Below are 25,735 nucleotides of genomic sequence, written 5' to 3' on the forward strand. Positions count from 1 at the left end.
CTAACAATTCCCCTACTTTCACCAAAAAGGTCTTATTTTTGGACACGCCCATGTGGAATTCAGAAAGGTACCATCTTCTATACCACACCTAAAACACTTATTTGATAAGTTCAATTTTATTTTATGCAATTTACCCAGTGTGATATATAATTAATGTAGAAAATTATATTGTACCAATCTGTATCACACATTAATTGTATTCGACATACAGTCTCTACACAAATCCATCCTCAATTATTCATTAATTGTGATACTCAAATTCTGTTCCCACTTCTGTTTAGGTTTATAAAGTCCTGGTTTACATATTGCTCTCTGCAATAAAAGTTACATTGCAGAAGTAAATTTCCGTACTGGCCCTTGTCGAACAAGAATTTCTACTTCACTACATGGCGGTAATAGGCTTTCTGATCCTAATTTATCTCTTAAGAATCGCTTTCTTTGAAAATAACAAAAAAGCTTATTTCTAGTTATTCCATATTTATCCCTCAGTTGAATAAAGGACATTAACTCACCTTACTCATAACAATCTTCTATAAGTTTAATTCTTTTATCAGACCACAGTTTCAAAAAAGTATTGTCTTGGAAAAAAGTTATCAAACTGAAACAGTGGAGTATGCGGTGATATACCCCACTTTATCCCAATTTTCCCATCTATCTTACCCCAAATATCTATTAAATGTTCCTTACATTAATCTTGAATTGCATTTATAAAGAAAAGCCTTAGCTGACTTTTATCCAATTCTATATTAATCCATGTTGGACTGGTTTCATCTTCAAAAAAGGATGCGATAATATGCAGTTGAGCTGTAGAAATTATAGAAATTTGGAAATTGCAACTTCCCCAGTTTATATTTCCATGTTAATTTCTGCATAGATACTCAAGGCATTTTACTTTTCCATAGGAATTTCGGAATCCATTTATGAATTTCTTTAAAGAAAAACATTTCCAGAACTAAAATAAGTAGCATTCAAATAATATATTGAATTCTTGGAAAAATATTCATCTTTATACAATTAACTCTTTCTATTAAAGTAATAGGTAACATCATCTATTTTTAAAAATCCACTTCAACTTTATGAAGCAAAGGTAAATAATTCAGTTTATATAAATTCTTTAAATTGTTATCTGTTCTAATCCTAAATATTTAATCCAATTTTTTGGCCATCTATGTTAGGCGTTTTGACATGTCATATAGTCATCAGAGGAGGAAAAACCCAGCACCCAACCCCAACCAACCAATTTTCCCTTGCAACCGCTGCAACCGTGCCTGCCTGTCCCGCATCGGACTTGTCAGTCACCAACGAGCCTGCAGCAGACGTGGACATACCCCTCCATAAATCTTCATCCGCGAAGCCAAGCCAAAGATAGTCATCTTTTGTAAATGGTAGAATCTAGAAAATTTTAGAGTGAAAAGATTTCTTTGCACCTTAATTCTAAACGGCTGACCCATTATTCTGACACTGTGCTCTTTAATTCTACACTCCATGAACTAGAGCAGCGTCCTCCCATCTATTCTGCCAAGTCATAGAATTCTCCCACAGAGTATTGGGATCTTCAGGCAACCATCCTCTAGCACAGTGGTTCCCAAACTTTTACTTTCCACTCTCATATCACTTTAAGTATTCCCTATGCCATAAATGTTCTGTGATTAGTAAGTGATTGCTTAAGGTGTTATGTGAGTAGGAAGGGAAGGTTGAGAATCACTGCTCTAGACCCAATTATTACTGAAATATTTTGGAGTTATGAAACTGTGCACATCATTATCAATTTGGAATGATTAAAACTGTGGTTTTCAAACTTTTTCTTTCTACCCACATACCACCTTAAGCAATCCCTTATTAATCACACAACACTTATGGCATAGGGAATACTTAAAGTGGTATTTGAGTGGAAAGTAAAAGGTTGGGAACCACTGCTCTAGCAGCTCATTCAATATGCCCTTTAAATTCTCTAAGAATTTGCTTTTAAATTATCATGAAATTGACCTTGGCTACTTAATCTTTTTCTAAATCCATTATCTCTCTCATCCCCCAAACCATTCCTTATTCCTTGAAATCAGCTAAGTGAGCCTTCCTTATATTGCTTGTATGGCAAGTTTATCTGTTCTTTGCTAAAGTGACCAAAAGTAAAGATTTAGATTGCCAATTTTTCCTTCAATTGCTTAAAAAACATTTTAAAGTTAAATCTTTTTATCCCAAAACGGTAATATAGGATTTACTTTCCTATCTTTTTGTGCACGTGCATTTGTGCATATGGATGACCATGACCCTCAATTGATATCATTTCTCAGAGCTGCTATTTGAAAAAATATTCTCTCTATTTTTTCATATCTTGTGAAATAACTGCACATTTCTTCAAATTATCTTGCACCTTCCATTCTCTTACTAAATTAATCTGGCAGTACTTTTCTTTATATCCTTCTCTTGGCTTATTTTCACATTTAGTGTTGCATTAACAACAAGCATTGACCCGACCTTGTTTCAATGGTCATGATGCTACAAATGTATACTAAAGCAAAACAAGGTCGGGTCAGATACAGCAATGAGCTCTCTGAACCCTTCTCCATTAACAATGGCGTGAAGCAAGGCTGTGTTCTGGCACCAACCCTCTTTTCAATCTTCTTCAGCATGATGCTGAACCAAGCCATGAAAGACCCCAACAATGAAGACGCTGTTTACATCCGGTACCGCACGGATGGCAGTCTCTTCAATCTGAGGCGCCTGCAAGCTCACACCAAGACACAAGAGAAACTTTGTCCGTGAACTACTCTTTGCAGATGATGCCGCTTTAGTTGCCCATTCAGAGCCAGCTCTTCAGCGCTTGACGTCCTGCTTTGCGGAAACTGCCAAAATGTTTGGCCTGGAAGTCAGCCTGAAGAAAACTGAGGTCCTCCATCAGCCAGCTCCCCACCATGACTACCAGCCCCCCCACATCTCCATCGGGCACACAAAACTCAAAACGGTCAACCAGTTTACCTATCTCGGCTGCCCCATTTCATCAGATGCAAGGATCGACAATGAGATAGACAACAGACTCGCCAAGGCAAATAGCGCCTTTGGAAGACTACACAAAAGAGTCTGGAAAAACAACCAACTGAAAAACCTCACAAAGATAAGCGTATACAGAGCCGTTGTCATACCCACACTCTTGTTCGGCTCCGAATCATGGGTCCTCTACCGGCACCACCTACGGCTCCTAGAATGCTTCCACCAGCGTTGTCTCCGCTCCATCCTCAACATCCATTGGAGCGCTTACACCCCTAACGTCGAAGTACTCGAGATGGCAGAGGTCGACAGCATCGAGTCCACGCTTATGAAGATCCAGCTGCGCTGGATGGGTCACGTCTCCAGAATGGAGGACCATCGCCTTCCCAAGATCGTATTATATGGCGAGCTCTCCACTGGCCACCGTGACAGAGGTGCACCAAAGAAAAGGTACAAGGACTGCCTAAAGAAATCTCTTGGTGCCTGCCACATTGACCACCGCCAGTGGGCTGATAACGCCTCAAACCGTGCATCTTGGCGCCTCACAGTTTGGCGGGCAGCAACCTCCTTTGAAGAAGACCGCAGAGCCCACCTCACTGACAAAAGGCAAAGGAGGAAAAACCCAACACCCAACCCCAACCAACCAATTTTCCCTTGCAACCGCTGCAATCGTGTCTGCCTGTCCCGCATCGGACTTGTCAGCCACAAACGAGCCTGCAGCTGACGTGGACTTTTTACCCCCTCCATAAATCTTCGTCCGCGAAGCCAAGCCAAAGAAAGAGAAGAAGAAAAAACAACAAGCATGGAACATGACACTCATTTCATTGTGCTCAATCAATTACATGTGCTATAAGTAACTGAGACCCAACTTCTGATACTTGTGCTGTCCTCCGAGTTACGCTTTTCCAACATAAAAGTCACTTGTCCACTGTGAAGACAAACATACTATTTTTCAATTGTTCTGTAGTTCTTTTTCTCCTCTGAATGATTTGCACTGATTCTCTTTTAAAGATATTTTGAATTACTTGATTTTCAAAAGCAAAAAAGTACTCCTGGTTTAATTGACTAATATCAATTCATTTTTTTATTGTTTTCTTCCGTTTTATCAATTTGATCATCTTTTCAAAATCTGAAAATTGTCCTAATTTTCAGGTTTCCAAATCTTTCTAGATGAGAGCCCTTTTTAATTTCCATTATAACACCTAACTCCTGTTATAGCCATTGTACCATTTATGATTTATTATTTATCACATTCATTTGGGAATTTATGTATAATTGTGATCCTCAACAGTTTTCATTGAACCAAGCTAATATTTTGTCAGGAATGACCATGGAGATTTACACCTGAGTGTCTAAGTAGATGTGGCCACCCATATGGGAAAGATACTTGCAAATCCAATGGGAATTCACAAGTAGATTCTGGGAGAGTGATTAAATTGAGAAATCCTTATTACAATGAGAAGCAGAAGCAAATATAAATGATGCATTTAAAGAATAGTTACTAAGCACATGGAGGGATTATGATTGGGATGAGAGAAGAAGGGTGAGATCTGACTTGGTGGAGGATGTTGCGCTGATGGGCATATAAAAAATATTATATAAATCAGGTTACTGCCGCTTCTGTTCGACTGAAAGTGACTCCAAATTAGAAATAATTTGGTATTTATTTAGTATTGCCTGTAGGGGTTAAAATGTGTTTCATGCTCACCACTTTTTTGTATTTTTTTAAATCTTATTTTTATGCCTTCTCCTAGCAGCATCTTTGCTTCAGGGTCAAAATTAGTTTTTTCTGCTTTCTTGGGAGATAAGAATTTTAGTTCGTCTTTCTTTTCTTTTAAAATTATTTTTATTGAGTTTTATTATACAATCAAACATCGTAAGTCCATATAAATTAAATATAATATACATTTGGATTGGTATCGTATCATATAGAAATAATAATCGTGGACTTGTATTCCAGTCCAAACATATAATGAATAATAAAAAAGAAAAAAAAAGTTGATTATAAAGATCTAAGCCCATTCACCAACTACGGTTGAAACTGGTATTCAAGAAGACTTTAAATGGAGCCATGGCCGCCAGAGATCTGACAAAACATGCCCATTTACTGCATCCCCGCATCTCGATCATTCCAATTATGAAAGCAAGCTATGAATGGACCCTAACTCTTATCAAAAGAGATCTTAATTTTTTTCCAAACGGAGAAAGGACATAATATTCAGTAACCATTATCTCTAGGTGGGTGGAAAGTTTTCTTTCTATTTAAGCAATATTCCTCTTCTAGCCAGTAATGTAGAAAATGCTAAGACCTGTTTTTGATTGGATGTTAAATATACGTTTACATCACTGGAGAAGCTAAACATTGCAGTCAATGGACATGGTTCTAGATCGATCCCAAAAATAACTGAAAATAGCTGTCCAATATTGTGCTAAATTGGAACAAAACTAAAATATAGGTATCAAAGAGGCTTCAAATATTTTACATTAGTCACACGGGTTGATATCTGGGTAGATTCGAATGAGCTTAACTTTAGAAAAATGGACTATATGCACTGCTTTAAATTGAATTAAACTGTGGTTCGTGTATAGAGATGAATCATGGACAAGAGCCAACACTGGAATCCAATCTTCTTCTGAAATTGACATATAAAGATAATTCTCTCATTCAGTTTTGATTCTAATCAAAGAGACTGTTATTAAATTCAGTATTTTATAATATAAGTCAGATATTATACCTTTATGTACAAATTGTAATTGAAAAAGTTTGTTTATGAAATTTGGATCTGGAAGATATGGAAATACTGAAAGTTGAGAATGAATAAAATGTCTAATTTGAAAATGTATAAAAAAGTGTCTGGTAGATTAAGTTTCATCAATTGTTGTAAAGATGCAAAATTTTGTTGGATAAAAGGATTGTTAAAAGCTTTAATTCCTCAATGATTCCATTTTTCATAGTTTGCATCTAAAATGAATAATTGAGTAGAATAGGACTAGTAAATATAAATCATATAATTCCAAAAAAGTTTCCTAAATTGAATCCAAATCTTCAATCTATATCTCATTATTAAATTATTTCTTAGTTTTGGAATAGAAAGGGGTAAAGGTGAGCACAATACCACCTGTAAGGAAGTATTCTTGAGGAATTTCAATTCTGTTTCCATTCAATTGGGGCAGTCAACTCTATTATCAAACTGTAAGAACAATAACATATTCCTTATGTTCATTGCCTAATATTAAAAGCTAAAATTTGGTAATGATAGTCCTCTATCATGTGTTCTGAAGATAACTTTTATTTATTTTTGCTTTCTTTCCATGCCATAAATATAACATAATACATGATTCCAATGTCAAAGAAAGACTTAGAAATAAAAATTGGTAATGATTGAAATAAATAAAAAAATTGGTAAAATATTCATTTTATTTGAATTATACGGCCTATCATAGGTAGAGAAAGTAGTGACCATCCAGAGAGTATTTTTTTAGTCTGATTAAATAAAACTACAAAGAGGGGGTTACATCAGATTTTTTTTTCAGTGACTTTCAAGTAAAATAAAGAAGTACTGGGTGTATGTGCAGAAATAATGACATTCAGAATACCAAAAGATATCTTCTACTGGTATTAATGTATTATTGAAAATATATACCGGTACATATTTGTAAATATGTAAATTGAAAATATTTCCCAGATATGGTAATTTCCCTTATACAAACATGTTACTTCAGAAGTCCAAAGAAAGAGAGAGGAAATAAATATCCTCCCTTTTTTAATTGAAATCGGCCAGTTTCAAATATCAAAAGTTCACTCATCTTAACATTGAAGTCAGTGGTACCAAGGCAGTCTCTCATTTCACAAATTTCTTAGTGGGTAACCCTCAATCTCGCTGTATAGAATAAGACAGGTTTGAAATTGTTTTTGTACGGTTCCGCCATTACCCCATTGTAGACATTGCGTAGTGCAACTACTTCTGGGCAGCAATCCTTCTCAAATCTAATATGTAAACCTTTTAAAGTTAGATTTTTTTGAACGAGCTTTTCTCAAGATTATCTCCTTTTTTGATAATGATGGAAGTGTAATATAACTGCTCCAGGATATTCCAAAGTATTCTTTAAGGATAAGGAACAATGTGCTCTTTCCAGCACTATATCATTTCCAACCACTTTGATTCCAGACCTACTCAAAAGTAGCTCCGTAAAAAAACTTTATCCTTTTCAACATCCTCTTTCAGACATAAAATACAAAGATTATTTCTATGACTCTGCCCCTTCTATTATAGTACTCGAGCTTTTAACTTTTTGATATCAGCAATCAAAGCTTCATTTTGTTATTCAAGTTTATCTAGCCTATATTCACCATGATGCCGTCAGCTTCCAATGGATTTGTGGTAGTGAGTCCAAAACTGTATCAAGTTTCATTTCAATTTCTTTGGCCACATTTTTAAAGCTTTGTTAATATCCATTGACTGCTTTCCAATCATTTTGGTAGCCATTCCAAAGATCAGAGGAGTGTCCTGTTTAATCTCAGTTTATTCCTCCATTTCTTTGTCCTCTCCTTTCACTTTGGCGACTCTCTTCGGCATAAGAGTACTTTTAGTAGTAATTGACGATCTTAAAAATAAACTTTAACCAGTTTGGTTAATTAGAAGTGAGTAGAAAGTAGGGAAATATAAACAAATTAGTTGGAGCTCATGACCACACCTCTCTACAACATCAGGTTTCCAGCAAAGGTCCCCTCGTTTGTCTCTTTTGTTCTGCGAAATGGATGGGAAGATCTTCTGGCATTTTCTATTGATCATTTGACAAGTTTTAGCAAAGTTTAGTATCTTATAATAATATAAACAAAGTTTAATATCATTTAATAAGGTTTGGAAAACAACTTAACTTTCATACAAATTTGTTTGAATCATTGACTGTAAGATTCCTTTAGCGTCCAAGCGACTGTAATGGAAAGTTGTAGCTACAATTAAGTCAATATAAAGTTGGAAATGGATTTTCAATTTGGATTGGATTGATTGGGCTCTGTTGAAAGCTTTTTCAACTGAGAGAAGCCCAATTGTAACTGCCGCTTGTCCTTTGAGGACTATTTTTGGTTTTGGAGTTATTGTTGTGCAAGCTTGGTGCCTGAGAACAACAGTTAGCTGGATTGTGTTAGGTCTGCTTTGTTCATGAATGAGTGAGACAAACACCAGACTGAGTCGAAATCAGGGTTCTTTGTTCTTTATTACCGGATTGTAACACTTGCGACTAACAATGTTAGTCGGAGAATGCATTCTGCCGTTATCAGCAAAATGATGATTTTTTATACCCTTGGATACGTGCTTAGAACATCATCATATCATTACTTGTCCAATGACTAAAACTGTTGCTATCCTTTCCCTGCTAGCTTCCTGCCTCTCAATCCATCAATGTCTCTCTTATCTTGTAAGTACAAGGATGCATTCACATCTTGTTACAGCCCTGCACAGGGTAACTCCTTACACATTCCCATCTCATGATGTTTTACCTAACAGGAGTACAAGGACACCTCCCCTTCTTGTTACAGCCCTGCACAGGGTAACTCCTTACACATTCCCATCTCATGATGTTTTACCTTACAATTGATAAGGGTGAAATGGCAGCGCCACTGAAGTTTTTCCCCTGAAGAGTGACGTATTGAAGAGATGAAGATCACAGAACTTAGAGAAGAATTGCAATGGCGGCACTTAGATACAAGTGGAGCCAAAGCTGTTCTCTTAACAAGACTGAAAGAGGCAAGAGAAGCAGAGAAGTTTTTGGTTGCTGGCAATACAAACCCTACAGAATTACTGCAAAAAAAAAATCAACAGAATCTAAGAACAGTCTCTTGGAAATGTCTGAAGGTGTGTTACAAGATGGTGATGTGGAGGATGGACAATTCAAAATGGAGACAAAGTCAGATATTTAAGCAACATATGACATACAGGATGAAGTATGACCGTCAAATGCTGGAAGCAGAAGCAAAGCAAGTTCTTTTGGAGCAAGCACCAGAGTTTCCTGTACTTCAAGTACTATATCTACACATTTAAAGGTTCAGGCTGACATTGCCGCTCTTGTTGCAGAACAAGAATTGCTTCAAAATGAATTTGCCTTAGAAGAGCAAGAGGAGCAGCTAAGGAGGAAACAGGAGTAGATATGGAGGGGAGAAGAGAAGGGAGCAGCTACGGATGGAAAAGGAGCTACAGGAGGAACAGCTAAGGAGGAAAAGAGAGGAAATGGAGTTGAAAAAAACCTTTCTGTTGCTAAGGCTAAAATGAAGATATTAACAACTTCAAAGGGATCTGATGTTTGAAGTAATTTATCTAAAGTGTCTAATGTTATGGAGTCACATTTTGAGGAAGGACAATAGAAAAAAAAAAATTATGCTAAGGCAGAGCCAGTGCCACAGTTACAAGATATGCATGTACCCAAACAAACCATGTTAAGGCATGGTGATGCCAATCCTCAAACCCCAACAATAACCACAGTGGACAGAGATACGAGCCAAAACCAAACTCTCACTACAGAATACATGATGCTCCAGTCAGATATCAGAAATCCAGGTGAACATAGTAGCGTATGCTCAGACATGTGAAGGCAAAATGAAATGGCTGCATCATTAATCCAGTTACAGTCTGTCTCTTCTCTGCCCAAGAGAGAGATTTAAGTATTTAATCATGACCCACTTCAGTTTTAAGCATTCATGAGAAACTTTGAACACAGTATTGAAAGTAAGAGTTAAAACTCAAAGGATTGTCTATATTATTTGGAGCAGTTCATGAGTGGACACCCACAAGAACTTGTAAGGAGTTGCCATCGTATGCCCCCAAACGAAGGATTCGAAAGGGCTCTCTACTAAATAAGCATTTTGGCAACAAGCTTAAAATTGCTACAGAAATACGGAAGGCTCTTTCATGGTCATCAATAAAGTAGGATGACATGAAGGTTCTACAAGCTTACACCATCTTTCTAAGAGGATGTTGCAATGGCATGGCTGAGATCAATTTGACAAGAGATTGACATGTCTACACTAATATGTGAGTTATTTTAATTTAATTACCCTACCAGAGGAGAGAACTATGGAGAAGTTTAATTGTTGAATACCAGAAAAAATACAATTAAAGGGCTATTTTTAAGGATTTAGTGGAGTTCATTGAAGGGCAAGTGGACATTTCACAAATCCAGTGTATGGAAATATCAGACATTCAATAAGCAAAGATGTTGAGAGGCCTAAATCACACCCTCAACAAAAATTGAATAAAAAAGTATATTTGCCGCCACCGTGACAGTTGCAGATAAGAAATTTGATAAAGAAACTAAGGAAAAAGAGAGTTTGCCTACTTTGAAGTAATGTTTGTTCTGTAAAGATATACACGCTTTAGAAATCTATGTAGTTGGTAAAGAAGATGTATAGTGAGAAAATCACTTTTGGAAAGGAAAATAGAGTATGTTTTGGCTGTCTTTGTAAAGGACACAGCAAGAACTGCAAAATGCATCTCAGCTGAGACATGTGCAGTTTAAAGCATCCCAAAATGGAAAAGAAGAATACAGAAACAAAAGAAGCAGATGAAAACAGTGCTGTAGCCTCGGTATAGACTAATGGTCTTACTGGGGCCGGTGAGGACAATTGCAAACTTTTAATAGTACTTGTGCAAGACAAGGCCAAGAAAGGGAGTGCAATAGTGCCTATGCATTTCTTGACCCAGGTAGCACTGCCTCATTTTGTACTGTGGGGATTATGAATAAACTTAATCTTCAAGAAGGTCAACGTTTCGGGAAGTTTCATTAAATTCTCAACTCTTACAGAGTCCAGATTTGACCAGTACGTTGATAGGAGTTTTAACTAAATTCTGTGAAGAACCTATTGTCATCACTGCAGACATCGAAGTAATGTTCCACAAGGTGAAAGTACTGAAAGAAGACTATGACTTGTAACTTGGCCTGTTGGAGATTACAGTCAGAACATGGTAGAATACAGAACGACAGTTTGAAGCAACTTCATTTCCAAGTTGTGCGAAGTTTGCCCTTAGGAAGTGTGCTGAGGAGAATATGGAACAGTTCAGCTCTCAAGCTATAAGCACCAAACACCGAATTTTGTGACTTGTTCATGACAATAAATTCTGATTCTGTGGATGACTGTCTCACTTCTGCGGCTTCAGTAAAAGATGCAATAGCTTTTTATCATGAGGTGTGAGTGATCTCTTCTACTTACCACATGGATAAGTAACAGTCGTCATGTGTTGGCTGCCATATCTGAAAGAGTGAAGGCAAAATAAATGAAGAATCTGGACAGACCATGACAACCTTCCTGTGGAGAAGGAGTTAGGGGTACAGTGGTGTGTTCAGTCTGATGTTTTTTAAATCAAAACCATTTGGAAGGACTGACCTCTCACAAGAAGGGGGAATTCTGTCAACAGCCAGTTTTATATATGAATCTCTAGGAATATTGGCATCAGTAGTCTTGACTCACAAGAAGACCCTGCAAGATTTGTGTCGGAAAAGAATTGGTTGGGATGAAGCAATACCAGACTCCGTTGTACAGGAATGGACGTGTTGGATTCAGGATCTTCGTAACCTGAAAGGCTTCGAGATTAACAGATGCTTCAAACCCACTCATTTTGGAACTATGACATCTGCTCAATTGCATCATTTTGCTGATGTATGTGAAGATGGTTATGGAACTGTTAGTTACCTGTTACTGCATGATAACTAGGATCAGGTACATTGTGGATTTGCAATGGGAAAGCGGCTGGAACCATGACGAGCAGAATGGACACAATGTTAAAAAGAGAGTTGCAGATGAAACTAACAGGCTCCATATTTTTGATTGATAGCATCTCTGTGCTCAAATACATCAACAATAAAACCACAAGGTTTCAAACTGTTGTGGTGAACAGAGTCATTGAAATTGATAAAATCTCACATTCAATACAGTGGAGATATGCTAACAAAGTTAACAATGCAGCTGACCTGGCTTCCTAAGGGTTGAAAGTCCAGTCTTTTCTGAAGAAATGTGGGTTTCAGGACCTTGGTTTCTTCCACGGCCTCAGGAAGAATGGCCTAAAAATCCTGATAAATTAGAAACCTCACCAGAGGATCTTGAAATCAGGAATATGACTGAAAATGCTGTTCAGATAATGTCTGAACAAGTGGATCCAGTTACCCGCTTAATTTATTACTTCTCATCCTTAAATCGTTTGAAAAAAGCAACTATATGGATGCTCAGATTTAAAAGACTGCTTCTGTAATGTAGCAGAAGGAGAAAACAAACAAGTGGTGTTCTTGTTCAGCCTTAACCTGATAACATCCATCAAAGAGATCGATCACAAAAGGAGACGGGAAATTTTGAAGCACAGTTGAAGGAGTGGTTAATGATGAGAAGGAGATCATCTGCTTTTGCCAGAGGAAGAGATTGGCAGATAAAATTTCAAGTCTGAGAAAGGGAATGAATATTAAAATCATAAATTCAACCCCATTCTGGAGAATGATGTAGGAAGAGTTGGGGAGCAACAATGCCAGAAGAGATTAAGCATCCTGTTATACTGGCCAAGGAATTTTACATCTCTGATTTGATTCTTCAGCATATTCAAAAGATAAGATGGGCCAAGGTGGTCACAACCATATGTTATCCAATCTACACCAAAAAATATTGGATTCCTGGTCCCACTGGGTCAATCAGAAAAATTATACCCAAATATGTTGTTTGTTGGCATGCAAATGCTACTCCTGGACAATAACAGATGGCAAATCTGCCCCTGGATAGAATATTTTCTGATGGACTTCCATTCACATACATTGGAGTTGATTATTTTCGACCCTTTGGAGTAAAGCGTGGAATGAGTGTCGTGAAATGCTATGATGTTATTTTCACATGTTTAACCATAAGAGCAATTCACATCGAAGTGGCATCATCACTTGACACAGACTCCTTCATTAATGCCCTTTGGCATTTTATTGGCAGGCGTGGTCATGTATAAGAATTATGATCTGACAATGATACTGACTTTGTGGGGGCTCAACAGAAATTGAAGAAAGTGCTTAAGGATTGGAATCAAAGTCAGATTCATGATGCACTAGTCCAGAAAGGAATCAATCGGTGAGCCTGACGTCAGTAGTAGGTAAATTATTGGAAAGTGTTCTAAGGGATCAGATATACAATTATTTGGATAGCTGGGGACTGAGTAGTGATAGTCAACATTATGGTAGGTTATGTTTTTTTTTAAATTTATTTATTCGTTCAAAAAACAAATAGTATATGACATATACAATAATTAACCATAAACATGAACTTTATTTTTTATATATAGGAAAGAAAAGAAAAGAATCCCCCCTCAGCCAACTCTCCTAAGGAGAGCCATAAAGAAAGAAAAAAGAAAAAAATTAAAGAAAAATTAAATATACGTATTAAGATCTAATCAATGTAAATTGAAATGTAAATATTCTGAATATAACAACCACTTATTAATAAAAAAATTATAATTATCATGCGAAACATACGTAATTTTTTTCCATTATTAAACAATATCTCATTTCATTATGCCATCTATTAATATCAATCATACTTGTATCTTTCCACGTACTAGCAATATGTTTTTTCGCTACAGATAAAGCTAAATATACAAAAACAAGTAGAAACTTATCTAATCCCAAGCCTTTCAGAGGTTGCAAACTACCCAATAAAAATACTGTCAGATCTAAAAGTATTTTCGTCTTATACAGGTATTCTAAAAACAATTGAATTTTCTTCCAAAAAGACTGTATATACATGACCAAACAGCATGAAAAAAAGTTCCAACTGTTATTACCACATATAAAACACAAATCTAATTCATGAAAACCATACTTTTTAAAAATCTTTCAGGTGTTAAGTATAATTGATGCAAAAAATTATAGTTAATCATTGCATAACGTGCATTTATCAATCTAGTTACACTATCATAACAGATATCTAACCAATTATCCTCGGAAAAAATAAAACCAGTATCCGCTTCCCATTTAATTTTAGATCTATCCCAACCCTTTTTATCCATACCACCCTGTAATATTTGATTTTCTTTGGCTTGGCTTCGCGGACGAAGATTTATGGAGGGGGTAAAAAGTCCACGTCAGCTGCAGGCTCGTTTGTGGCTGACGAGTCCGATGCGGGACAGGCAGACACGATTGCAGCGGTTGCAAGGGAAAATTGGTTGGTTGGGGTTGGGTGTTGGGTTTTTCCTCCTTTGCCTTTTGTCAGTGAGGTGGGCTCTGCAGTCTTCTTCAAAGGAGGTTGCTGCCCGCCAAACTGTGAGGCGCCAAGATGCACGGTTTGAGGCGTTATCAGCCCACTGGCGGTGGTCAATGTGGCAGGCACCAAGAGATTTCTTTAGGCAGTCCTTGTACCTTTTCTTTGGTGCACCTCTGTCACGGTGGCCAGTGGAGAGCTCGCCATATAACACGATCTTGGGAAGGCGATGGTCCTCCATTCTGGAGACGTGACCCATCCAGCGCAGCTGGATCTTCAGCAGCGTGGACTCGATGCTGTCGACCTCTGCCATCTCGAGTACTTCGACGTTAGGGGTGTAAGCGCTCCAATGGATGTTGAGGATGGAGCGGAGACAACGCTGGTGGAAGCGTTCTAGGAGCCGTAGGTGGTGCCGGTAGAGGACCCATGATTCGGAGCCGAACAGGAGTGTGGGTATGACAACGGCTCTGTATACGCTTATCTTTGTGAGGTTTTTCAGTTGGTTGTTTTTCCAGACTCTTTTGTGTAGTCTTCCAAAGGCGCTATTTGCCTTGGCGAGTCTGTTGTCTATCTCATTGTCGATCCTTGCATCTGATGAAATGGTGCAGCCGAGATAGGTAAACTGGTTGACCGTTTTGAGTTTTGTGTGCCCGATGGAGATGTGGGGGGGCTGGTAGTCATGGTGGGGAGCTGGCTGATGGAGGACCTCGGTTTTCTTCAGGCTGACTTCCAGGCCAAACATTTTGGCAGTTTCCGCAAAGCAGGACGTCAAGCGCTGAAGAGCTGGCTCTGAATGGGCAACTAAAGCGGCATCATCTGCAAAGAGTAGTTCACGGACAAGTTTCTCTTGTGTCTTGGTGTGAGCTTGCAGGCGCCTCAGATTGAAGAGACTGCCATCCGTGCGGTACCGGATGTAAACAGCGTCTTCATTGTTGGGGTCTTTCATGGCTTGGTTCAGCATCATGCTGAAGAAGATTGAAAAGAGGGTTGGTGCGAGAACACAGCCTTGCTTCACGCCATTGTTAATGGAGAAGGGTTCAGAGAGCTCATTGCTGTATCTGACCCGACCTTGTTGGTTTTCGTGCAGTTGATACATAGATGAAATATAACCCTTCTCTGGTACCTTTATAAGAAAAGTCTCAAATTGAGTCATTTCAGGTAAAATCATATCTCTACCAAACATACGTTTTACTAAAGAACGAATTTGATAATAGAGAAACAAAGAGTTCTTATCAGTACCAAAACTGTCCCTCATCTGATTAAAAGATAAAAATTTACCCTCTATAAAACAATCTCCCAAATTTTTCACACCTTTAAATCTCCAATGCAATAAACTTCGATTATGTATTGATAAAGAAATAAGTTGATTATTATACAACGGAGTCAAAGCCGATAATTTACCCCTAGAACCTATCGTTTTATTTTTCTTTATCCATAACTTCATTAAATGTTTTAGTATAGACACATTATATTGTTGTAACAAATTTATATTCCATCTAAACAAAAATTGATGTATTTCAAATTCAAAAATATTTGCCATCTCAATTTTGGCCCAACTAGGAGGCCATACCAAATCCATCAATGAACTAATAAATTTAAGTTGGGCTGCTTCATAATAATTTTGAAAATGTGGTAAACATAATCCCCCTAACTCATATTTCCAAGTTAATCTATTCAAAGCTACTCTAGAAAATTTACCTCTCCATAAAAACTCCCTAACCATTTTATCCAAATCTCAAAAAAAAATTATCCAGTAAATACAGAATAGATTGAAACAAATATTGTATATGCGGAAAAATATTCATCTTATTATATTTATCCTACCCAATAAATTAATAGGTAAATCTTTCCATTTAATCAAATCAGTTTTAATTTTTTTATTAACGGAACATAATTTAATTTATATAAAGATTGATAATTAACATCCAAAATTATACCCAGATATTTAATTCGATCAGTCCATTTCATATTAATAATATTCTTATAAAGTGAATTATCTCCACTTTCCGGTAATATTTCACTTTTTTCACAATTAACTTTATATCCAGAAAGACATCCATATTGTATTAAACACTCTTTCAAGTGCAAAAGTGACTGAGCTGGGTTTGTTAAATACACCATCAGCAAATAAATTAATTTTATACTCCTTGTCTAAAACTTTCATACCTTGTATCTTTGTCTTATCAGCTGTGCTAAAGGTTCAATCACTAACGCAAACAAAGCTGGTGATAAAGGACAACATTGACGAATTGATCGAGTCAATTTAAAAGGTTCCGAAATCAAACCATTCGTCAATACTCGAGCTACCAGTTTACTATATAGAGCCCTAATCCAACCAATAAAAAAAGGACCAAACTTCAATTTCTCCAAAACTTTAAACAAAAAATTCCATTCAACTCTGTCAAATGCTTTTTCTGTATCTAAAGATATCACCATCGGGTGAACCAATCTTGTAGTTTTTCAAGGAGGTTACTAGGAAAGTTGACAAAGGAAAGGTTGTGGTTGTTGTCTGCATGGACTTTAGTAAGACCTTTGTCAAGGGAGGTTAGTCAGGAAGGTTAAGATGCTAGGTTATCATGGTGAAGTAATGAACTAGATTTGACAATGGCTGAATGGGAGAAGCCAGAAAGTAGTGGTGGATGATTGCTTCTCAGACTGGAGGCCTGTGACTAGTGGTGTTCCTCAGAGATTGGTGCTGGGACCATTGTTGTTTGTCATCTATATCATTGATCTGGATGATAATGTGGTAAATTAGATCAGTAAGTTTGCAGATGACACTAATATTGGAGGTGTTGTGGACAGTGAAGAACGTTTTCAAGGTTTGCAGAGGGATTAGGACCAACTGGAAAAATGGGGTGAAAAATGGCAGATGGAATTTGATGCGGACCAGTGTGAAGTGTTGCATTTTGGAAGTATAAAGCAAGAAAGGACATATACGGTAAATGGTAGGGCAGTGAGCAGTGCGGTAGAACAGATGGATCTGGGAACACAGATACGTATTTTCCTGAAAATGGTGTTACAGGAGGATAAGGTTGTAAAGAGAGCTTTTGGCATATTGGCCTTCATAACTCAAAATGTTGGAGTTGAAATGTTTTGGAAAAATTGTATAAGTCATTGGTAAGACCAAATTTGCAATATTGTATTAAGTTTTGTTCACCAAACAACAGGAAAGATATCAGTAAGATAGAAAGAATACAGAGAAGATTTGTTAGGATGTTGCCCGGACTTCAGAAATGGAGTTGCAGGGAAAGGTTAAATAGGTAAGAACTTTATTCGCGGGACCGTAGAAGAATGAGAGTAGATTTGATGGAGGTATTTAAAATTATGAGGGGAATAGACACAGCTAATATAGGTAGGGTGTTTTCCACTGAGGGTAGTTGAGATGCAAACCAGAGGACCTGGGTTAAGAGTGAAAGGGAAAAGGTTTAGGAGGAACATGAGGAGGAACTTCTCCAAACAGAGAGTGGTGGGAATGTAGAATGAACTGCCAGCTGAAGTGGTGAATGTGAGCTCAATTTCAACATTTAAGAAGAGTTTGGCCAGAGTACATGGATGGGAGAGGTATGGTGGCCTATCGACTGTGTACAGATCAGTAGAACTAGGCAAAAAAAAGTTAGGCACAGACTAGAAGGGCCGAAGGGGCCTGTTTCTCTGCTGTAATGTTCTTTGGTTCTATAAGATGGACAGGAAAGTTGTTTGCACAGGTAGGTGAGACTGGAACTTGGGGATGAAGCCTCAAAATTTGGAGAGTAGATTTTGGACAGCAATGAATAGGAACTGATTTTCCTAGAGAATAATGAATTTGTGGAATTCCCTGCCCAAGGAGATAGTGGAGGCTACTTCATGAAATATTTTTATATTTTTGAATGGTTGGGTAATTAAGAGTTATGGGGCAAAAGGAAGGTAGGTGGAGCTGAGTCCATGGCTTGAATAGTGGAGCAGGTTTGATTGGCTAGATGATGTACTCCTGGTCCTATTTTCTTATGTTCCTATTCTCATTTCTTGTGTGTCTGTGTCTCTTTCGTTCCTCAAAAGTGATGGTAGTTGATTAAAAGAATAAATTAATGCAAAGTAATTAGAGGAGGAAGCAGAAAATATTCATCAACAATAGTCCTCAGAGTTTGTGTTCCAGAACTTATTCAAAGGCATATTATGCCTTGAATAAACAGATGAATTCACTGGTAATGATGAGTTCCATGCATTCTTTCATTTCTGAAATGACCATCATAAATCTTTCTAACCTGTGACAGTCATGAATTATGAGTCTTTCTTTCATAAGTGAAGGAACTGCCATAATTTACCTTCAACAGTGAAAAACCCTCTATATAACAAAGCTAATAATTTATTGTTGACCTTCATCCTTTCTACATGGATAAACTTGGAAATTGAGAGTGGGATAAACAGGTTTCGCTGGGTTCTGCAGCCATTTTGTGCATGAAACCAAAACAGATTCAAATAGGATGTAGATTTTTACAGGCTAACATTCTTAAGAAGTTACTCTGCCATAACTGGAATGCCAAAAATGAAGGATTAGAAAAATGGGTAATTGTCTTCAGGATTTCTTTGTGTTGTTGCATTTTTCAGATTTTCTTTTGTATTGTTTAGGTGGGCTCATGTGATGTGTGCTATAGCAATTCCAGAAGCAAGATTTGTGAATGTAGTCGACCGCAGTCCAGTGGATGTTACCAGGATACCTTTGCAAAGATTGAAGCTTGTGAGTATACAAAAAATTATTTTATTTTCACTCAGTTCTACCTTTCAATTGAACTCGGATGTTTGGATGTATTGTAATGCAAATAGGACTACTTTCAGATCTGATCGAGCTTGAAATATATTGCCCTTTTGTGTTTTGATAATTTTTTAATAAGGCCATTATTTTGTTTCGTTCTATCAATGCTTTCAGAGGACCCTGTGATTCCACTTTTGTGTGCAAAGTGGAATTTCTTTTTAATTTAAGATGGAGAATTTGCAGCATCATCACAAATTTCGCCCATTGCAGACTGAAGCTTTCTGGTGTTCAGAGAACTAGATGGTCATCAGTCAATTTTCTATTAGTAGAGGATTGGGTTGTGTTTCAATTAGCTCACCTTGCATGCCTCCCATTCTGTTCCTCATGGTACACCTACATTTTGAGGCCCTGAAGGTCCAGTCATTATGGAGTGCTAGCTACAACCATTGTCCCATGGTTAGTTCTCAGTCTGCTGATCCTTGATGGCCCATGGACAATTTGCTGCCATCCAAAGCTATTTTTGGAACTGTTTTGAAATGGTCTCTAATAATTTGATACTTCGCAAAATTGTTCAAATGGTTCTAAATGGTAAGAAAATGCTTAAATATAAATTTAAGAGCTAGAAATGAATTAAAGACATTAAGATTAAATAAGATTAAAGACAAACATAGTTTTCTTGAAGTTAGCTTCATCATTAGATTTAGCAGGAATTGAAGAGCTCAGGGTATTTGTACTCTGCCTCTCTGTAAAGCAGTGGAGCAGGAGGTCAGATGAGCAGGCATTTAAGGTCCAGTATCTGTATCTTCCACGTTCCATGGTACAGATGCAGAAATTAGTAATAGGCTAATAAAAACACTACAGGAAGCTACCACTCGTTCACAAAATCACCTGCTGAATATCAATACATTTCTGTCCATTTATTAGAAAACCAATGTCAATAACTGCTTATGCTTTTGTTAAAAGGGTTTTGCATGAGAAAGAGTAATTAATGCTACCGTGTGAATAACTAATTGCACATATTATTAAGCTGGAATTGATGTATGCCAACTGATCAAATGACCTGCTTTTGTGATAATTAATTGGCCTTTTTAAAGCAATTATCAAATTATGGGAAAGGCAGAAATGAATATCCAAAGTTTAAATAGTAAATGTAGATGTTTCTGGTTCTTCGGGTAGGAGCATCACAACTCAGTTTTTTTTACAATATTGTCAATAGTTCACTCTCCTTCCTATTATTAAATGAAGAATTGTCCAGAAGTTAAGAAATGATCCTTAAAGAAATGCCATACTGGTTATTAAACATTTACTTCCCCTTCAGGAAATACAAACGTATTTTGAAAACGTTGCTGTCTATACCTATATTCACTTGATACTTCCCCTATGCCATCTTAACCCAACTTCATTCCACCTCCACTACAGGAATAACTATAATTTAAACTTGTAGATTCATAATAAATTTTAAATTAATGTTGGTGTGGATTTTTGTCACAAATCACCTGAAAAATATTTTTACAATACCTCTTTTCATTTCTTACAGCCAGTTTCCTAAATTATTTCATATTCTTCACAAATGTAGATAGAGAGGGTGTGCTTATCATCAGAAAAAAAATTACAAAAGTACCCTCATCTAATATTTTCAAATTCTTGAAAAAGTGTGAGTGCATTTATATATTGTATCAATAGATGCATAAAAATAAGTCAACATGTACAAAATCATGTAACCTTGAAATAGCATCCATAGAGGTCACTTGTTCAGGATCGTGTTCAAGAATGCATTTGAGAAATTTATTTTTCATTATCTAGGAATGTTGAGGAAATAACAATTAAAAAAAATTCTGAATAAAATTTCAGGCTGTTGTACAGTATTGATAAAATGGTAAACTAAGCAAGAATGTAAGAAAAAGGCATGATGTCAGCCGCGACATCATTTTTGCCCACTCTTCCATTCTTCAAGATCTTTTGGCTCAGTTACATTTTATAGCACCATATCCCCTAACTCCTTTAATGCCCAGAAATCTATTCATCTCTGTTTTGAATGAGTAGAACAACTGAGCTTTCAGGGTTGTCCAAGATAGAGGTTAACCACCCTGTGAGTGAAGTTGAAGATAATACAGTACAGAAGAGCATCTCCTTCTTTCTCCAGAGACTACTGTTTTATCTCTGTGTCTTTCACAACTTCTTCAGTATCTCTCTGCCTGCATTTATGTTTCTCTGAAATCATGAGACATGACATCACCACTGTTTCACTTTCATTTCTTCAAAACACAACTCATAGATTACCTTTTGCCTTCCTTCAAATTATCACTTCACATCCATAAAAACATTGACTTCATCTCTGTCTAAGAGGTTTAAGTGATTAATGTTTCCATAAAGTCTGAGCACGTCACTCAAATTGTAGTTGAATTTTGAAACAGCTGCCAGTGTAATGGGTACATTCAGCAAAAATGCTTTTAAGAACCACACACAGTACTTAAGTTTTCAATTAAAAGCACTTAAATTCTTCTATCGCTCTGCCTTTCCAGGACACGTCGACTTCGAAAATGATCTCACTTCTGAGTCTATTGTAAATGTGATGTGGCCTGTGTGTGACCTTGTATCCAGCCCTCAAACTAACTTTACTAAGAAATATATATTATATAACTAAAGATTAACACAAATCCATTACACACTACATTGAAATTACATCAGTGCTGCCTTGTGCACCAGTGATGAGCTCATCAACTTTATTTAATTTGCTATGAGCTTTCATCCCGACTTCAAATTCATCTGGTCCATCTCCAGTGACATCCTCTCCTTTCTTGATCTTTCTGTCTTTATCTCATGAGGTAAGCTTTCTACTGACATTTTTAGACTTGTATCTTAATGAAAGGCCCAAGCCCGAAACATTGGTTATGTATCTTTATCTTTACTACATAAATTACACTGTTTGATCTGTTGAGTTTCTCCAGCGTTGTGCTTTTACTGAAGATAATTAGCAAAATTAATATATTTGTGGATGACACCAAAATTTGTGGTTTTGTGGACAGCATTTGAGTTTGCAGCAGAATCCAAATAAACTGGGAAAGTGGTCCAAGGAAAGGCAAATGGCATTTAACTCTGACAAGTGAGAGATGTGGCTGTTTGGTTTGTTCATTTTTTTCAATCTGTTTTACTGAGTTATATCAAGCATGCATATGAGGAGAGTTACATTACATTCATGTATTTACAAGTATATAAGTAAAAGCACATATTAGTATTTAACAAATATATATTAACCATAAAATTCTTCTCTTGTAAAACCAAAAGGAAAACAGAGAGAAAAAAAATAATTTTATTACAAAATCCCCTCTAACTAACCCACAACCCCAAAAAAAAGAAAAAGGTACTGGACAGTCCATTCTGAGAGTAAAGTAGGAAAACAAAGGGTTTTCCTGGTTAAAACCAAATATATCATAAACTATGAAGAAATATTGAATAAACAGTTCTTCAAATTGAAAAGATGTATCAAATGTCCAACTCCTAATTTTCTACAAACTTAAACAGGACATGACAGCAGAGAGCCATTGAAGTAGAGTGGTGGGTTAGGATCCTTCCATTTAAGTAATGTGGCTTTTTGTACCAATAATGTTGAAAAGGCAATAATTTGCTCTGCAGAAACAGGCATACACCTAGTCTTCGCTGGTATGATTCTAAAAATAGCTGTTAATAGATTTAGTTGTAATTCTAATCCTAGAACTTTTGTTAGGGATTCAAAGACACCTTTCCAGGAATTATCTAGTTTTGAACATATGAGTTAAAGGGGCTACCTCAATTTTGCACCTATCACAAGTAGGGTTTACATTGGGAAAAATATGGGCCAACTTATCTTTGGACATGTTTGCCCGATATACCACCTTGAAATGAATCAAATTGATGAAGTGTTTACTAGTTGAAAAATATGATTCCCATTGATCGTCTGGAAGCAATTCTTGGAATTCCAATTCCCAAGCACCTTTAATTTTATCATTAGATATTGTTCACAAGTTAAGTAACCAATTATAATTGTAGCTATTAACCTTTTTTTGAAGTGGATACACCTGAAAAGGTTGTATTCATATTAGATGAGTAAGCAGAAGGATAGTTTGGAAGTAAATTACACAGAAAGTCCCTAATTTGCAAATACCAAAAAAAAATGCACCTTGCTCAAATCATTTTTGTCTGCTAACCGATTGAAAGACATTAAGCAGTCTCCTGCAAATAGGTATGAAAAGGTTATTACTCCTTTAGTTTTTCATATTGAAAATGCCTGATCAATCAATATTTTTAAAAAATAAATTAAGATGTATTTTACTAGATAAAACAAAATTATTAAACCCCAAAAAATTATGAAAATGGAACCAAATCCTAATAGCACATTTAAGAACTGGGTAACAATCTAGTCTATTAGTTTTGAATAATGCAAAGGGTAGAGGATTTCCTGGCAATGAGGCCAATAAGTACCCCTAACTAAATTCCTCTCCAAATCTACTCATAAAGGACATTCATATATGTCTGAATAATAACTCCAAAAGGTAATATGTTGGATATTAATAGTCCAATAATAAAATCTAAAATTAGGGAGAGCCATTCCTCTATCATTCTATTGTTTCTGCAATAAAGGTTTGCTCAATCTAGGATTTTTATTATTCAAAATGTAAGAAGTTATCTTAGAGTCTACCTTGTCAAAAAATATTTAGGGACGAAGGTATCTAAAAACTTTGGTAAAATTATCATTTATTTGTGTTCATGATAGTGCCATTGAAGACTATCTGGAAAGCATTTGTTTCCTATATTCTGTTGGGGAAATAATTATATTTATACAGATCCTTAAAATTTCTCATAATTTTAATACCCAAATGTAAATTAATTCTTAACAACTTTAAGGGTATTTGATCATATAAATAATCCTGATTATTAATAGGAAAAAGTTCACTTTTATAAAGATTTAATTTGTATCCTTAAAAAAAAATTACTGAATTCAGAAAGTAGTGACAGCATAAAAGGAATAGATTTCTTAGGGTCAGAAATATTAACTAATAAATCTTTTGCATATAATAAAACTTTATGCATCTTATCACCCCTCTTGATACCTTGAATGTCATTGGAGCCTCGAAAAGCAATAGCTAAGGGCTCCAAAGCCAAATTAAATAGCAAAGGACTTAGAGGGCAGCCTTGCCAAGTACCCCTAAAAATCCCAAAATAAAGAGACTTTTGAAACTTGATAAATCATTTTAATCCAAGAAATAAATCCCGGACCAAAATTAAATCATTTTAAGATCTCAAATAAGTAAGGCCATTCCTTTTTCCTTTTGCTTAATAGGTTAAATCAGGGCACCTTTTTCACAGTGAGAGTGGTGGGTATATGAATGAGCTGCCCGAGGAATTGTGCTGTGAATGATCAGCCTCTGGAGAGTATTATAGAATAGAGAGACTTGGTGGTGCAGATACATGGTTCCATGAAAATGGCAGCACAGATAGACAGAATGATGAAGATGAGGTTTGGCACACTTGACTTTGTTGGTCAAAGTTCTGAGAAGAAGAGCAGGGACATTGGTGAGACCGCATTTGGAGAATTGTGCACTGTTTTGGTCATCCAGCTTTGGGAAAAATATCCACTGGAATGGATGCAAAAAAGATTACAAGAATGTTACCAACCCTTGTGGGCTTGAACAGTAGGGAGAGGCTGGATAGGCCTGGGTGTTTCTTCCTGATCATAGGAAGCTGAGAGATATGCCTGATCAAGATTTATAAAATCAGAAGAGGTAGAGATATATCATTGTCTTTTTCCAAAGGTAGGAGATTCCAAAATTATGCATAGATTTAAGGTGAGATGGGGAAAAAAAATTAAAAGGGACCTGAGGACACCTTTTTTCACGGAGAGGGTACATGAACAGAAAAGGTTTAAAAGGATATGGGCCAAATGTTGGCAATTGGGGCAAACTTGGTCAGTATGGATAAGTTGAAGATAAAGATCTGTTTCCATTTTGTAAAACTCTGATTCTACCAGAGATCATGGCAGTTCAATAAATATCCAAGTGTTTTTAAAATGTTGGAGCTTTGCCACTACTTTCAGTTAGTAAATTTCAGACCCAACCAAACCCACCATCTGGATGTAGGAGCTTTTCCTTACCTCCCTTCTAATACTCTACATTGACTTTAAATTTGTGACCCATAGTTTTTGATCCTTCTGCTGTTGAAAATAGGTTTTTCCAGTTTACACTATCTGTGTAACTCGAACACCTCTCTAGTTGACCCATCAGTTTGCTCCATTCCAAATAACAATCTAAACTATGTAAACTTAAGTTGTCTGAAACTGAGCAGTTGCAATTCAGCCTCATTGTTAGTTTCTGCAAATAAAAACAGATAATTCCTGAGGCATTAGTCTCTCCATGATTTAATCTTACAATGTTTTACAAATATTCCATTAGTATAGATATAAGAATTCAATTGTTTCTCTGTGAGTACAAATTGTTTTAAGAATTTGAACAAACAACATTACATTTCTGTCTAAAAATGAAAATGAAAATAAAAATCCATATCAAAGCTTAGATATGGGCACTTAATTGGTTTCCCCATTACCATATTTCTATTCATCTTGTTTGCTTCTCTGTTATGCATCCTCTATCTCTAAATGTTATATACGGTACTTACATCGTGAAACAAGAAAACATGTCTAATTTTTACAGAAACAGTCCATGATTAAGATTTCTTTGTTGTCCTGCATGAATATTGATATTAACTTTTGTTTGCTGTAAAGGCACATAAACAGGCACCACTCCCTCAGTGTTCCCACCAATAAGATAAAAAGTAAA

The 25,735-nt window shown here is 36.4% G+C and overlaps 1 protein-coding gene across 17 annotated transcripts in view; it reads left to right on the forward strand.

Moving 5' to 3' along the window:
- The window catches only part of LOC138755231 (lysine-specific demethylase 4C-like), a 417,729-nt gene that overhangs the window by 267,582 nt on the left and 124,412 nt on the right, over positions 1 to 25,735 (forward strand). For all 17 annotated transcript variants that reach the window (XM_069920849.1, XM_069920842.1, XM_069920853.1 and 14 more), the window contains one exon: positions 18,803 to 18,911. In XM_069920849.1, the coding sequence (XP_069776950.1) occupies positions 18,803 to 18,911 (109 nt within the window). The remainder of the gene's footprint in view (positions 1 to 18,802; positions 18,912 to 25,735) is intronic.

The sequence above is a fragment of the Narcine bancroftii genome, chromosome 1 (assembly GCF_036971445.1).
Source record: "Narcine bancroftii isolate sNarBan1 chromosome 1, sNarBan1.hap1, whole genome shotgun sequence".
Taxonomy (NCBI): Eukaryota; Metazoa; Chordata; class Chondrichthyes; order Torpediniformes; family Narcinidae; genus Narcine; species Narcine bancroftii.